This window comes from Glycine max, chromosome 13 (genome assembly GCF_000004515.6).
Source record: "Glycine max cultivar Williams 82 chromosome 13, Glycine_max_v4.0, whole genome shotgun sequence".
Lineage (NCBI taxonomy): Eukaryota > Viridiplantae > Streptophyta > Magnoliopsida > Fabales > Fabaceae > Glycine > Glycine max.
The window spans coordinates 38,168,178-38,186,386 of record NC_038249.2 but is presented as its reverse complement, the minus strand read 5'-3'; the positions used below and the strand labels follow the sequence as shown (position 1 = coordinate 38,186,386).

The 18,209-nt window shown below is 27.5% G+C and overlaps 1 protein-coding gene across 1 annotated transcript; it reads left to right on the top strand.

Moving 5' to 3' along the window:
- The first annotated feature begins 11,099 nt into the window (after positions 1-11,099).
- LOC100805270 (gibberellin 2-beta-dioxygenase 8) lies at positions 11,100-15,903 on the top strand. Its single transcript, XM_003543247.5, has 3 exons — positions 11,100-12,229; positions 13,499-13,823; positions 15,465-15,903. The coding sequence occupies exons 1-3, from the start codon at positions 11,772-11,774 to the stop codon at positions 15,693-15,695; spliced, it is 1,014 nt and encodes a 337-aa protein (XP_003543295.1). The 5' UTR covers positions 11,100-11,771; the 3' UTR covers positions 15,696-15,903.
- Positions 15,904-18,209: the final 2,306 nt, after the last annotated feature.

Below are 18,209 nucleotides of genomic sequence, written 5' to 3'. Positions count from 1 at the left end.
GCATCGAAGACGGTAATATTTTTTTCACCCATATCAAATCAGAACGGTGGTGGAGCCGTGGAGCTCAGTTCAATGTGACTTAATTTGAGGGGGGCATTGGCCCCAAAATTTTAACATAAAAATGTATATATTTAGCAAAAATATTAATATATAATAATAAAGTGTTGATAATATTATTTAAATTTAATTTATTCTCAACTATTAATGATTTAAAATTATAGAAAGAATATAAAAAATACTAATTTACAAATTACTAGTTATTAAAAAATAAATGAAATATTTTTTTAGTCATTATATAATTATTATTTTTATTGTAGATAATTTTAAATTAATAATATTTTTTTTTATATCATTATCCCTTTTACTAAATATTTAATAACACTTTTTAATTATATGTTAACTATTTTATTAATTAATTATCTTTTCATAATATAATTTTTTATATATTAAAAATCCATTTTTATATAAGTTTTATAACATCATTTTATTATAAAATCTATAGAATATAACTTAAAAAACCTGCAGATTTTTCTTGTGGATTTTTTATGCAAATTTTGTCAATGTACTTTCGTGATATTCTTGCAATTTTTCTAGATATTTTTCCTGCCTAATTTGTTATAATTTTAGCAAAAATATTGTATTTTTTAATTCAATTGAAAATTGATATAAATTTTTTATGGATTTTCGTGCAAATACAGTTTTGTATAAAAAAACCTAATGTATCTCTAAGTTTTTTCACGGAATATTTGGAGATAAATTTTAAATTCTTTTTATTCAATAGCATATAGACTAGAGAGTCTAAAAGTTGCAATTCACGTGTTATTAATTAAGCAAAAAATATTTTAATATGTATCACGAAATATAATAAATAAAAATAAATTAATTAATATTTTTTTAAAAACATATCATTAAATGCATAAAATCATCCATAAGAGATTATATTATCAAAATTATTAAATTAAATTTTTCTCTTTTTCAAAGACCAGAAACCATGCAATATATTTTTCTAACCCCCAATTCTTGTGATTTTTATACGTGTTCAAATCATTTTAATTGACTTTTTATCATTTTTTTTTCATTGAATGTTACATCAATCTTTTTTCTTATAAATATTAATAGTTTTCTAGTTTTAGAATGAATAAAATAAATGATAAAATGAAAAAATTAACACACTCATCTTAATTTGCTGTGTACATCCAAAATGACAGAGCTGGATCAATTTAATTGGGTTTGCCTAATACATAAAATATCGTTAAAGAAGATACTTTTGTTTATCTTTTGTTTGTTGTAACATTTTACATGTTGGACAAATTCAAAATTTAGAAAAAAATTTAATATCTATTTTATATTTTATATATGATGACGTGTAAGAAGTAACTAGGATTATTTAAAAGAAGAAGTAAATCAACAATAATTATCATTATTATGATGATCGCGTGTAAATATCACTATCTTTGTTTCCTTATCACCATTACCTCTATCTTTGTGATCATTATCACTATTATCATAATCTTCACTACTATTACAACCACAAAAAGTTTAAGTAAATCTTTTAATCTCATTCTTCTATTTTAACATAAGAATTAAAATTAATTATTTTCATTCTAAAAACATTATTTGTAGACACCAAAATCTTAATTGATAAACTGTATGATATATATAAAAAAAAAAAAATAGTACTAGATTTGGTACTATCAGACTCATTTATTTTAGCAAAATTATCTATAGACATTATTATTTTAATTTTAACATTTGTTTCAAAAAATTGATCGAATGAAATAAAACAGAATCTCACATCTAATATGTGATAGGTTACTTATTTTCATCCACTTTTGCTCTTCCATATTTCCATTCACCCCATTTCTTTCCTTCAAATCAAAGGTTTAAGTTTAAAATGGGGCACATGAGACTAGCTTCTTGGCATCAACAGAAGAGATGACATCTATGAAGGTTAGTAACATTCATGGCATATCTGTTCCTCTTTGTTGTCCGTTCATGTCATTGATGGCATATCTGTTCCTCTTTGTTGTCCGTTCATGTCATTGATGACTTGTTGAGTCCCATGGGTCACAACATTCACGTTTAAAATGAAGTTGGGTAACCAGAACATACATATTCATAATTCATGGCATATTTGTTCGGCTATGTTCTCTACTCTTTGACATGATAGACTTAAGGTTCAAGTATGTCAAGTAAAGGCTTTAGATCCAAAAAAAATGTTTCAAAATTTCTTTTTGTACTAATATACTTCAAAAAGAATTACTGAAAAATTATATTTGAAAATAAATTTTAATTAAAATATTATAAGTAACTATTAATCTTTTTATTGGTATCATAAGTAACAATTAATGAGCAACAACTCTTCACCAATATTATAGTTTTGTTTAGAAAAAAAAGAGATTCAATAGTTAATAGCTGAAGAAACTCAAAAGCTTTTCTTTTATTTTTATTCTCTTCCTATTGAATTCTAATTTTGTTTTTTTTTCTCATTGTCTCTCATATTTCTTTATCTTTTCACTTGTTTTCTTCAATTTACTTAATTATTGTTTCATTTTGACACATTAGTCAATAGTTTTTTAATACCTATTTGTTTATTCTCATTTCTTACGTGCATGTGTCTCTATTTGGAGGGTAGATGAAACAGTTGACATTCTTTCCTTTTGAGTGTGTCAATATCAGATAAAAGCCAAAAATAGAACTTACTGTAATCTTATTTACTTAAATTTTCTTAAATTTTCTTTTGTTGATAATTATTATATACTTACATGTTCTTTTATCAAACTATAATTGTCTTTTCTATTGAAAAATGTTAATTTAATAATCTAAAATCTTATACATACAGTAATAGTCTCATTATTGTATTGACAAATAACAAATTTTATATATATTATTAAGCTTGGTGAATTACGAAATTGGTCTCAAAATAAGTTTATATCAAACTATAATTGTCTTTTCTATTGAAAAATGTTAATTTAATAATCTAAAATCTTATACATACAGTAATAGTCTCATTATTGTATTGACAAATAACAAATTTTATATATATTATTAAGCTTGGTGAATTACGAAATTGGTCTCAAAATAAGTTTATTTTTTATTGTTTTATTAATGAATAATGATTAATCTCAAAATAATTTATGCAGGTTTAACAAAAAGGTTGAAATTTAAAAATTAAGTTTAAGCATTTACCAAAGAAGGGAAAGAGACTTAAACTTCAAGATATTACGATCAAATTCATTTCCTTAACAATCAGAATTAGATTTTATTGTTTTAGCTCATTCTTATTTTATATATTCATCTTTATAGTGTTTTATATATTATAATTTTTAAATTTATACAAAAATATATATAATAAATATTTCAACTAAAAAATATGAATTATGTTATTCAAAACTTCAGACAAAGAGAAGAGTCAAGACTTCTCAAGTTAAATGAAATTAATTATGATAATTTAATCAATAATTTTACATCACAAAAAATCCAAAAATTTATTTTTAAATAAAATAATGATAATTTTAATAAATTATTTTATAAGTAAATAAAATACATCATTTTTAAATTTATTTTAGATCTTTTAAATCTTTGAGTTGCATATGCTTTGACAATATATACATACTTTAAAATTTGTACCTTTTTGTTTGCTTGGCAAGGCCAAAACGTGAAAGAACACAGCATAGCAGAGGCTCTATCATCAAGTATCAGCAGAAGCCATGCATGCAACTTCCTGCCCAACTTGAAACAAAGTCAAAGAAGCATATCGTATAATGATGGTCTTGTACGCTTGTAAGATCCTCTCTGATTTTACTTTATATCAAAGCACACACAATTAATATTGCAGGTATACACATCATTGAAAGCAATTTCGTAAAAATGAAGCAAGACAAACTTGGTAGGTATATATGAATGGTTGCCTTCAAGGATTGTGAAGATAAAATAATTAAAACTTAAATTTTAAGTCCATCAACAACAAAAAAATATTTAATATTAGTATTTATAATGAAAAAAGATCACATTATGATATTATGATAAAGAAATGTGACATTTATTAAAAAAGGGTACAATTACATATTTAACGTAAACAAATTTCTCTTAAAATTTGTGTCTCACAGTACACTGTTGGATTGGGCCAGTCGACTTCCTTGTATCAGCCGTTAAAATCTTGGTTGTCAACTATGAATGGTCGCATACACATATACAGTACTTCATAATTAATCTCTCAATGCGTATGTATGACGCAACTTTAAAATGCTTTTGTTTTAGAGCATATATCTTTTATACTAATGAAAATATTGTTGACACGCCAGTGAATGATTAAAAGCTTAGTCAACTGCGTTAGAAAAAGAAACAATCAAGATTGCACTGAATAAATCAAGGGTCCAAATCACATTAATTCAAGCATGTGTCTTATTCACTTGTAAGTGAATCACAAAAAAGCTTTGTCCTCAGAAAAATAAAAACAATCACACAATAAGTCAAGGGTCCAGATCACACTGATTCAAATGTGTGCGCTGCTCAAACGCTAATAACCAATCAAAAAAATTTCTTGTGCATAAAAAAAAGTAACAGTCGAGATTACACAAAAATTAATGGAGGGTCTAGATCACGTTGATTCAAACACACTCCCTGCTCACACATCAATGAATAATTAAAAGTTGTGCGTAAAAAATTGAATTTAAAAAAAAATCAAAATTCATCGCAAAAACAAATTTTCATCATTTATAAATTCAAAATACATATTTTTGTTGTTTATGTTTCCCAAATACTTAACAAAAATACACTCTGGTTGTATATGATATTCAAGAAAAATATATTTTCGATGTATTAAGGAGTGTGTCCTCCGTACATAATAGAAACATATTTTTATTATATATGCAAAACCAAAATGTGTTTTCTTTATATATGGAAGACACATCCTAACATAATGAAAATGCATTTTCAATGTGTATATTGTACAACAAAAACACATTTATGTTAAGAATATTTTCAAGGAAAAAAAAATACTGGGTTGAAAATAGAGATTATTAAGGTGGGAATAGCAACTCCTTGCAGTTTAGGGCTTAAAAATATTCTTGTAACAAATATACTATTCATTTTTTTAAGGAAATTTATGAATTATTTAGAAATATTGATATAAGTTATTAGCTAATACGTAATGTAGTCTTAAAATATATGTTTTTTTATTTATGCAAGTCATCTTTCTGTTTCTTAGGTCGATGGAAGCCATCTTAATTAAACTTTTTTCTATGTAACAAGTCATCATTAATTTAAAATTAATAAAATGTTTATATATGAAGAAAAAATTTACTTATTAAAATAAGATAAACAAAATAAGTAAAATTTATTATATTTTTAACTTTTTCTAAATAGATAAATACAAACAAAATATGTAAAATTAGGGTGTGCAATTTTCGAACAAATATGTGATGCCGGAAATTTTCAAGTTGCCGACAACATTTTAAGTGATTGGAATGCTCATCGTTGCATCAGCAGGCTTACTTCCATTTTTGGTCCTTTGAGCTGTTGTGCATTTTACCGACCAATGAATGAAAGAAGCTTTTTCTTGTTTCTTTTGATCCTATCTATTTATCCATCATTTTATTGCTTACAAACATTTTTCACGTTCATTTATTAGTAACATCTTAAGTATTTGTTTATTATTATACATATAAGATTCAGATTCGACTTCCATCTAGATTATATTGTCTATAATGATAGAGAAAAAAAAAACTTTCTAAGATTTTATCCAATTGAAATTTTCAATATGACTGGTGTAAACTTAAGAATTAAATTATTGAAATTGAATAAGTAAACAATTTAATTGGATTTGTTGATGGTACCAAAAAAATGGAAGTAAGTGCGATTTTTATTTTTATACATATAATAATTAATATTTAAAGTACTTATTACATTTATTTAAATTTGAATTGAATTGATATAAAAAGTTTGAATTGAATTCATTAATTATTATTTTTCATTTACGATTCACATTTTATTCGAATATAACTAATTAATGTGAAAATAAAATTATTTCGTCATCATTATTTAGTGCGTATAGAAAAATAACATTGTTTCGTTATCATTATGCATATATAGTTGTACGTATGAGATACAATTCTATACAAACTTGTGTGATTCATTTGGCAATTACTAACTTCACGCCTGTACAAATGTACGTAACTAGTTACTTACATACGATATATTGCTTAAATTTTTTTTTTTCAACGCAAGCATTGGGCATAGTATTAAAAGTGAAGATGACAATAGTTTTTGGCTGACAGTATAACGCTGATGCACCCTCCTCCAAATTCATAATTTTAATCCTCTTTTTTTTTTTTTTAATTGAAACATTGTATTTCTAATTTTCAAAAATATGTAATTTTAGTTCTCCCTTCATGGATCAGTTGATTATATATTTTTTAATTCTTTTTAATAAATTAAACTTGTTAACAATTAAATATTTTTAAAAAATCATTTGTCGTCTGTATAAGAAATAAATAATTATCTATAACATTTACAAAGTACAAAAATTAATATTTAAAATTGGTCATAAAAATTAAAATTACTAACTTTTAAAAAGTAGGAGACGAAATATCTTATTTAAAAAATAGAGAGATTAAAAGTACAAATTTATGAAAATAATAAGATAAAAATTACATTTTAATCTAAAAAAAGAAAAACAACATAATGTAAATTTTATGAATTAAAAATATCTTAAAAAAAACATTATGTGGATGAATCTAGAAATAATGTAATAAAGGAGGGATGAATAAAAAATAAATACATTTTAATATAACATATAATTATATTGATTAATATTTTCATATATTACATGAATGTTTTTTTATATTTAAGATTATTTAAAAAATATAAATTAATTAGTGTGTGTGTTTAAAATTAAAATTTATATACTACATGAATTTTGTGTTTATATATTTTTTTTTTGCTTTATAGAATGTATACATATATCAGAATATATAAGAAATAGAAAATTAAAAGTTGATATACTGTAGAATCGGTTAAAAACACATATGTTTATATATGTAGCAAAACTAACCTATTTTAAAAAAATATATTTCAAATTTTAGTTGCAATAAAAGTTTGACTATATAAATTATATTCAGTAATTTATTTTTACTATTAAATCATATAGAAAAAATGTCTTACACAATGCATCTTCCACCGTGTTAGTTTAAAATACTAAAAAAATTGAAATTTGTAAAAACAAACTTTTATGTCAAATTTTAAATTTAAATCATACAAATTCCTTTATAGTTCTTAATTCAAATTATTGATTTAGATGATGGGGTGATATATAATAGCAAGAGACATACATTATAAGAAAGGCAACAGTTATGATAGCAATGAGCTTGCGATATTAAAAATTACAATAATGATGAAAGAGGTGGGGATGATAACTATAAAAATAATAATAATAATTATGTGACAATTCACAATGTGAGCAGTAATAATAATGAGTGTGATAATAACAATGATAATAATATTAATCAGTAGTATTTGTTTTGTATCTCTTGATAGAGACCTGAGAGTTTAGATTATTTGTTTCTATAATTAAAAATGTTTTAAAATTAAATTAAACATTTTAAGCAAATATATTTTATTGTCAGATTTATATTTAAAAATAAATGACCGCCAAATTTAATATTTAAAAATTTTAATAAAATAAGACTAAGAATGATTCATTGAATGAGTGTTGGCTAGACTGACATAAGTAGTGTACGTTGATGTTGTAGGTGACATCATTTATTCAACCTTATTTCACAATTTTCTAGTAGTGAAAAAAAATCTTGAATGTATATATCATTTCATTCATGGGGGCACTGGCAGTCAAGTCACTATCACAAGTTTGAAAGAAATTTATCCAGAAAACAAAATTTTAAAAAATTAAAATGGCTTAGTAATGGGAACTGCCGAACTGAAAAACAAAAACCATAGAAAGTTTGGGTGGCAGTTGCTGTCTAGCTACCATAGCTCGTTCCCTACCTTTTTCGTCTTGTCTTTGTTTGTCACGAAGAAATTGATCTGAAACAATCCCATGGCCATCCAATGTGACGGTCCTATCCTAGATTAAGATTACATTTGATTCACGTTGTGGCATTTAATTATCACGTGGGTGATCCCTACCAACTCATGCCTCTCTTCAATTTTAAACCCATAACATGGACAATTGTCGTTTTGGGGTGAGATTATATACTTTTATCATTTTTCTTGGCGTGTATAATAACGAGAATGCATGAGATTTTAAAAAAAATTATTGTAAGAATGAGATTTAAACTGAGAATCTTATGTAAATTACTTCAACTTTTCGTTACTAGAGACTAACTCTGATAAGTTATATTTTCTTCTAAAATACAAAGACTTTTATTCACAATGCTCACTAAAAATCTAGCTACATGTAGAAAGCATTAATTTTAATTACAAATTTGATTTTGGAATTAAGAGTTTATCTAACTAACACTGGGATTATTTGATCACATCCTGATATTCTTAAACAATGTTTAGTTTGAAAAGAAAAAATTGATGAGGGTGAATTAAACATCACATAAGAGGAGATTGTGATGGAATTCAAAGCACGGAATTTCGTTGGACCCCAATCCTTAACTATACTGGGGTCTGGTAGTGATGGACCATTGACCCAATTTTCAATAATTGTTCATTTCTTGCAACCTATTTATAAGTATATACGTGGGGATCAGTATATGCTAGTACTATTTTTCTTTTACATGTATATATCCTCCTTTTTGAGACAATGTTGTTCGAACTTTGAAGTATAGCGAGAAATTAAATATAGACATCTCTCAGATAAAATAAACATGTGTAAAATTTGTTAAAGTGGTTAAATAAAAAAAATCAAGAAATTTATATGAGATCTCAAGAAGTTGCATCATCTCAATTTTTTATTATTATAATAGACTACTAGTGCAAAAGAATATATATATATATATATATATATATATATATATATATATATATGGATATAACTTATTTTAAAAGATGTAATTGTTGTTGGAAGTTAAAATAAAATATTGTAATGAATTATAATAGTTGAGGATAAAATACTAAAAAAATAATATCAAACGAGATTATTCTTTTTTATAATAATTATAGATAATATATTTTATATAAATTTATTTAAATGAATAAGTGAAATCTTTTAATTCATAGAGAAAAAATAGATGAAATATTTTAATAAAAAACCATACTGTCCGTATGACAGGTGAATACTTTAAATTTTATGGAAATTGCATTTTCGTTCCCGTTGTTTGGTGTATTGCAATTTCGTCCCATGTGTAAAAAGTTTTCATACTTAATTAGTATAGTGCTGACGCTGCAAAACAACCTAAAATGACCTAAACGGGGAGAAAATTTTTACTCTTCGTAATTCTTAAAATAGATATACTCCTTTCCTTAAAATAATACTGCTCCCATTTTCAAAAAAAAAATAATGCTCACTTTTGTATGATATTTTTTAATTTTGTAACCGAAAAAATGATTTTTTTTAATTTAAAATGTTTAAATTAAAAATTAAAAAATACTATCAAATAAAGAAAGCTAAATGTAAGAAAATAAGTGTTATGCATGAGTACAAAAAATTTAATTAGTCAACATTAACTCTTTTATTATTGACAAATGTTAATTTTTAATTGTTATTTGTTTTAATGAGTGATTCAAACTCACTATCTTTTTCCTATTAAAAATTTTTTTAAAAAAAAAGCAACAGCTAACACCTTAGGTTACATTTGAAAGTTAACTGTATGGCGTGGTTGCTTGAAATGGTATGATGAAACATTTTCCCATATGTATACTTGAGCGAACACAGCCTGCATAGGTGTGATTGTGTCATCATCCTCCACTACTTTTTTTGTAATCTGCTAACTTGTACTCCACGTTATACTATTCTCTAGTATATACTGATCTTCTTGGTATATATGATTCTGCACTTAAACATCGTATTACATAATAAACCCTTCTAGAATTTAATTAACACGGTTGAATTTGAGGTCCAGAGATCAAGCAATTGGATTATTAATTGGAATATGGTATCTCATCCGATGAGCGTAGGTAACCCCAGAGGCATGTATCTCAGTTTTAATTGGTCCCCAGATTCAGTTTGTATTCGCTTCAATGTTAAAAATCTAAGTGCATTGTGGGGATGAATTGCGGTACGGTCCATCAATAACATTACTCATTAATTAGGGCATCACTTGTTAGATAAGCCACGTGAGTAACGTACTTTAATTTCTAACACATATTTTACTATTAATTAAAACATTAAAAAATGTATAACCCATAAAAATTTAGTAATATATACGCGCTTTCCAGTTTTTTTTTTTTTGTTACTATATGCTTTCCACTTTAGAATAAACTTATCTTAATTTTTGAAATTACAAGCCTCTCTCATTTTAATCTTTAATTTTTCAAAAATTTCACTTTGTTTCTTAATTTAATAGAAAATCATCTAATTTAACTTTTTTTTTATTTTCTTTAGCAGTCATTTTACAGTAAAATAATATTAAACCAAATAATATTTTATAAAAATGAACAGTAAAGTCAAGGTTTTATGATTAAAATTAGGAATTTCGCTAAGTACAAATGTTTAATACAACATGATTAACCTTTTACATAGTTCTCAAGTATTATGTTTCACTTGCCAAATTTAAAGTCTTCTTGATATAAACACTTTTGATAAATTAATTGGAATTTTGGTTTTTTTAAGTACAAGTAAGAAGATGAGGTACTCCCACATTAAACAGAAATGAGCAATAAGTTGTACAATATATAAGAAAAGAAGAATCACAAATTTAATATCTTAAGGTTTTGAGTTAAAATATAATGATAATTCGATCAGATGACTGAATGGAACAAATATAATGGAATTGACAGTGAATCTAAGCATGGGATCCTTGGATCAAATTTTTTTCTGATGGTAGATCCATATATTAAAAATTAAAGTCTTTTTAGTAACATGAAAGTCGAGCAACATAACTTATGGCCATGAAATGATGGTGTGACGATGCAAGTATCTAACATATGTTGATATTGGTGACAAAGTTAGCTCTAAGGGTTTGATGGCAAAGAGCATGGTGGCTCTCCTGATTAAACTACAAGCTAGGTCCACTATTGAATACTTGTAGATTAAAAAAGCATTGTTAATGTGTTGTCCAGGAGATGGATAACGGAATAAAAAAAAGGTTCATGCATTGAATCAATTGCTTGGTTTGTTGTTCTGATTTGAGATTTCAAGAGGAAGAACTATTATTCACAATACACATGACTATCTTTTTGGGAATTTTTTTTGTTATTGTATATTTATCATTTTATAAGCTTCATATTTGACTTGATTTTGATCATTATATGCAATCTTGTGTATTTGGAGATTCTTTTGTATCATTCATTAATAATAATAAAACTATTTTTTTGTTCTAAATAATCCGTAATTTTTATTCATGTTTTAAGGGAGTTTTTACGTTAATTTTTTTTAGCTCGTTAACTTTTGATTTATAATTTTTTTGTTAATAATTTTTAATATTTATTGATTTATCTCTCTTTTGATTTTATTTTTTCAGTCTATCCCTATATTATTTTCACCCATGGCGTACCTCTAACTTTTTCCTTAAAAATATAGCTTAGAATGAAGACATAATAGATTTCTAAGAGTGTGTGTATATATATATATATATATATATAAACTTTTGTAACTTCCGAGTTTGAAAGTACAATTCAAAGTATTTGGAGAGCTCACTCTATCTCAAATGGATTACGAACCTCCATTTCTAGAGTTCTACAAGCCCCTCCTTCTACAAGGCTCGCACCGCGTTGATGTTGCCATCAGTGGCGGTGCCATAAGAAATGACAAGTCCGAGTGGTGTGAACTTCCTCTGATTGATCTTGGCCGATTAAGTCTCGGCGGCGGCGGCGAGAAGGAGGAGTGCATGAGAGAAATCAGTGAAGCCGCCAGAACGTGGGGTTTTTTCCAGGTTGTGAATCATGGTGTTTCACAAGAGCTTCTGCAAAGTTTACGGCATCAGCAAGTTGAAGTGTTCCGAACCCCTTTTGCAAGAAAGTCCCAAGAGAGTTTCTTCAACTTACCTGCCAGAAGTTACAGGTGGGGCAACCCATCTGCCACAAACTTGGGGCAAATTTCATGGTCAGAAGCCTTCCACATGTTTCTTCCAGATATAGCTAGAATGGACCAGCACCAAAGCCTGAGGTAGACACTGCATCGTTATCATCTCTTCTCAAATTAATTCTAGGTGGGAAAGCAATTGCATGAAGTCTTTCATTAAGAGAGATCATTACATGATTTAGGATATGATAGCTAATCTGTCACTAACAAATAATTAAGTGTTATTAATTTTTTTCGTAAATTAAATATTTTAATTTCTTTCGTAAATTGAATATTTTAATTATATATCATCTCTTCTCAAATTAAATTTGAATGGCATAACACAAATTTCGTCAGCAGGCAAAATACTTCAACGACGATCATTCTCTAAACCCGTCTTTATATTGTTATTTACCAACAACGACAGGTGCTAGGGACACCGACGTTGACATACTGCCAAACAACGTTGGGCCTTTCTAACCCGACGTTGAAATGGAACAAAACAACGACGTATCTTGGGCTATCCGTCATTGAAATGGATCACAACAACGACGGGTTCTTCATAATGTGCGTCGTTGAATCCTTATTTATAACGTCTGTTGTAGTCACTGACGTTGTATTGTTGCATTACAAAGGCGGGTGCTAGGTTGATCGATGTCGTTGTTGTCGACATACAACGACACCTGGAACAAAGACGGTGTTGGACCCGTCGTAGATACTGGTTTTCCACCGATGTAAAAGCTTCTTTTTGTGGTAGTGAGAAACGTCTAATAATTTCTCAATTTGTAGGGTCACAATATGCTACAAAACTTGCAAAGAATAAATAAGAGGCTAAATTAAATATATATATATATATATATATATATATATATATATATAGGATTTGGTTTAAAGTTTTAACAGTACTTAATTCTTCTGATATTTTAGCTCAAAGAAAAATAATGCCAAGGAATAACTTTAAGTCATTTAGTCTTTTGAACATAACATGTAAAAAGTGTGTTTGTGACCCAACTGATATTTATATTCATGCTAGGTTTCTCTTCTTTCTTTTCATATCCAACAACATGCACGACACAAAGAATGAATTGTTGTAGAATTAATGTAGATCTATAAATATTATGAAGTTTTTTTTTTCTTTGCTTGGAGAAAATAATGATGGCTAGCTTATATAAAGTGATTGCATGTACTTAAGGCAACAATTGAAGGTGACCAAAGAAGTTTCTGTATGTATTCCTTACGTCTCCTTTTCTATGATCTGCACGTTGAATTTGGAGTGGTACGTGAATTATTTTTATGCCCTTTGAGGACCATTAAAGTGATTGTACAGTTTATCTTAAGTTAATTATTTATTTCTCTAATGTATATAATTTCCAGATCAACTATTGAAGCTTTTGCATCTGTAGTAGCCCCCCTGGCAGAAAACTTAATGCAAATTCTAGCTCAGAAACTGAACATCAAATTCAACTATTTCCAAGAGAATTGTTCAGCAAACACTAGCTTTCTTCGGCTGAACAGATATCCACCATGTCCAATATTCTATTCAAGGGTGTTTGGCCTCTTATCTCACACTGACTCTAGTTTCCTCACTATAGTGAACCAAGACCAGATTGGGGGTTTGCAAATAATGAAAGATGGAAATTGGGTTGGTGTCAAACCTAACCCCCAAGCTCTGGTTGTTAATATTGGTGATTTATTCCAGGTAATGATCTCAGCAGTCTTGCTTTATTCTTATAGGATAATATAGCTTATATGTTTGCTATGCCTCTTTCAAATAGCTTGTGGGAAAAGATAAGTGATTAAATATTAAAATAAAGATTAATTTCATAACTGACTTGAAAGAAACAAAATTTGTAAAGATATTTCAAAACCCTAATTATGATATAAAAAAAATTGTGATAGCGATAGTAATGTAATTAATTGGTACGGGTAAAGAGTACTTTCGAAAGGGTTATTATTTTCCAAGGTATGTAAGGTATATAATAATACGAAAACTATTATTTCTCCATTTAATTTCTTTCATCGCCTTTCACATAACTTCAGTTTAACCCATTAGTTCAGGGTTGAATTTAGGTCCAGCCCACGTATTAGGGAATCTAACCGTTATTAAGGATATTTTTTGGTAGAGTATATATATATGAAGGATTGGACGAATTTAGGAACTAGTTAAATGATATAATTAATAACTATCGGTGTCAAAATATAAAGAATCATTATAGAATAGGCATTTCAATATTTGCTAATGAGTCTTAATTTTTGCGTATACCACTTGCGTTTTAATATAGGGTCAGTGTAAAATGTCACGTCACCTAATATCTAAGGAGTGAGGGAGAACAAATGAATGAAACTCTTTCAATGCGTATAAAGGGGAATGAAAAAGTAAATAAAAATACTTTTATATCTAAAATCAGATAACTTTTAGTATCTCTTTTAATTTTGGAGAATATTTTTAATATGTATACACGAAAAGGATTTTTTTTATATATAAAAAAAAGTGAAAGATGAAAAAATAGTTATACAGCATCATCAATTCTTTAATGTCTAGATAATAGAACTGAAAAATATAGTGATGCAAAATTTACATCACTCTAACTCATATGATCCTTTAAAGGCACGGATCATCGTTCTATTAACAAGAAAATATGTGGAAGGAAAAGAATATATGCACGAAAATCATTAATGACCTCCCTAGGATTGTAGCAAGTAAAAATCTGAAGTGATATATTCCCAGCCATTTCAACTTGCATAGGAAATAATATTTTTTTTCAAGATAACTCATGTCTGTGGATCCTGTACACAAATACATCTACATAAGTCATAAAGAAATTTTAGTATGCGGACAACTTTTTTCTTAATAATTTCAAACGCTGGCTTTGCATCACTTTGAATTGCTTACTCACCAACGGAAATCTTCCAGCAGACCCTAATGGACCAAAATGGGTCAAACCTACATCAATGATATAAGCACGAAAAAAAGGATAAAAACTTGGTCGGGGGATGGGGGAGGGTGTTATGTGAAGAAATTAAAGATGACTCCATGACAGGATCTTTACAACATGATCAAACCCACTTGCTAGAGTAAAAAAAAGTAATCTAATGCCTAACTGCCTCAACAAACTAAAATAGCAAAATTAGTCTAATAATAATATACTGAATTGTTTAAATTTATAAACATCAACTAATTTAATTTTTATTTCTTAGAATGTTAATTTTACTAATTAAAAAATCGAATCTATAATTTTTATAATCATTTAATTCATCTTATATATCTCGATCTTATTTTATTCTAGATTGATTAGTCATATGAATTGCAAGACTGATTGAGCACATATGAATTGTGCAGGCACTAAGCAATGACATTTACATAAGTGCTAAGCACCGGGTGGTGGCAGCTGAGAAGGTAGAGAGGTTCTCTGTGGCATATTTCTATAACCCTTCCAAAGATGCATTGATAGAGAGCCACATCATGCCACCAATGTACAGGAAGTTTACTTTTGGAGAGTACAGAGGGCAGATAGAGAAAGATGTTAAGGAAACAGGTGATAAAGTGGGGCTCTCTAGGTTTCTCTTGTAGAAACATAGCAACTATGACACCCCCAAAAAAAAAATATTGAGCAAAAGTATTAATTATTATAATTCAAACGTTGCTGTGTGAGTCAGTCACATCTCCGGAATCAGGACCACATAGCAGCCTAGAAAGTTGTCCACTCCCGATCACAATTCGACAGAATAAGTTGATGTTTCTTCCCAGGTTTAATAATCACATTTTGAGTTTATAATTCTGTACTTTTTGTTCCAAGGCTGAGGTTAGTGATGAGCACCAGATACTAGTTCGTGATAAGAATGAAATATATGTGTACGATAAAAGGTTTAAATACTTTTTAAAAAAATATATCTATCTATCTATCTATCTATCTATATATATATATATATATATATATATATATATATATATGACTTTTTTAGTTTTTAATTTTTATAAAAAAAGTTGTTTAGTTTTTATTTTTGTATTTAATAAAAATGGTGTGATTTTAATTTTTTTATTAAGGATTAAAATTATTTTATTTTAAATACTATATAAATACATTTTTATAGGAATTAAAATTAAAAAAAATGTCATATTCTCAAGTATTAAAATATAATTAAACATATTTAAACATGTGAAATATGTTGAAGGATTCATATAGTTATTTAGACTCAAATCTTTATGTTAAATTAATGCAAATTAAGGAGTGCCCTTGAAATATTAGCTAATAAATAACTAGAAATTATTTAATTTAGAAAATTATAATATTAAAATGAAAAATGTATTAATAATCAACTATTTAAGTGTACTACTATATTATAAGTTTATACTTTGCAATATTTGAAAAAAAAAATTGTACTCGTTGGTTTATTTAGATAAAAGCTTTTATTTATTTATATTAGGTCTTACGATAAAATAAATTCTTTAAAGAAACTTTTAAATTAGGCCAAATTTTTAAATAGATTAAATTGGACTTTAAATTCGAAAATCAGATGAAACTCAAATCTTATAAATTAAAATTTATCTGATGACTCAAGTTTGATTCTTCTACCTCTAAGAATAACCAAATGATATTTTCTTCATCATGATAATAAGAATAAATACTTTTTTCAAAATCAAAATTATATATTGAGCCCTAGCTAACACTTTAACCTTGGCCACGTGAATTGACTATCATGAAAAAAATGTTTGACTTTAAAAGATATAAGTAATTAATTAAACACCATATGTGCCCAGAAAGCACTTATCAAAAGAATCACCACCCAATCGATCACTTCCCAAAGCTTGAGAGATGAATCCAAAACAGAGTGCATATGAAATGAAAAGATTGCTAAACAAATCAAAAACTGAAACTTGAGTCACAAGTAATTCTTTTTTTTTCCAACAACCTAGCTATATTTTAATTGGTCCCTAGATATCTATTTTCCTATCAATAAAAAGACATATCCTATCTTCTATGATATGTGGGATCCTTCCACTAACTAATTAAAAGTACTCATGTTTCAGCTATGGACCTAGGGCATGCATGATTAAATGGAGATCTTTTTTAGGAAAAAATTATTTATTTTGGGGGAAAATCTTCAAAAGTTAAAATGACTAAGAAGACACGCGCACAAACGCACTTATATGTTGTACTTCTAGCAACCTCGTGACGTCCTTCTTCTCGACCCCCACCCAATAAAACCCTCTTAATTCTATCTTTATCAAACAAATACAAAGCAACGGAACCTCAATTGGTGATGTCTTGTTGTCGATCGTCACTCCATACAAAATTAAGTCACATTCTCTGGTTATGATTTTACTGGAAATTTGGTTGGTTGGGCCTTAATTGATTACGATTGGATAATGGGCAAAAACACCAAAAGGGGATACTTTTACAAATTATTTATCAAAAATGGGTTCTTTTACAATTATTTCCGGGAGGTCTGTTTTTTTATTGCAAAGCGCCCCCCAGACAAGCGTCTCCACTGTGCACGAAACACGTGGCACAGCAGGTAGCGCCCCTGACGCGGGCGCCTTTGGTAGCACCCAGGGGTCAGGCACTACTGGTGGCGCTCCTGCTGTAGGCGCTACGGCTAGCGCAGGGCAGCCAGGCGTCTGCCCCCCGCCTCTTCTTCTCACACCCCCCAGTCTCTTCCCACACCCCTCCCTCCCAAAATTTTATATTTTTTATATTGTTTATCAAAAATTTAAATTTTGTTTCATCTTTGTTATTAGTATTATTTGTTATTTTTTTATATTCCCACACCCCCCACCCCAAAATTTCAATAAGATTATTTTTTATACACTTTAAATTGTATATTTTTTAATTTGTTTATCAAAAATTTAAATTTTTTTCATTTTTATTATTAGTATTATTTGTTATTTTTTTATATTTTATTATTCTCTCTTTTTGAAGTATATATAAGTACATTTTCACCTAAAATACATTTTGAATTCCTAAAATGTTTTAAAATGTTTTTTGATTTGGTCAATTCTTTTTTGATTTGGCCATTAAATTACGATAGAGATCACTTTTGGTTTATGTGTCATTAACATTATGGTGATTATTTTATTATTTAA

Bases quoted from the DNA above. Each gene is read 5' to 3' on its own strand.
- LOC100805270 (XM_003543247.5), top strand. From the start codon at position 11,772: ATGGATTACGAACCTCCATTTCTAGAGTTCTACAAGCCCCTCCTTCTA. The intron at 12,230-13,498 runs GTAGACACTGCA...TATAATTTCCAG, and splicing joins GACCAGCACCAAAGCCTGAG to ATCAACTATTGAAGCTTTTG. The intron at 13,824-15,464 runs GTAATGATCTCA...TGAATTGTGCAG, and splicing joins ATATTGGTGATTTATTCCAG to GCACTAAGCAATGACATTTA.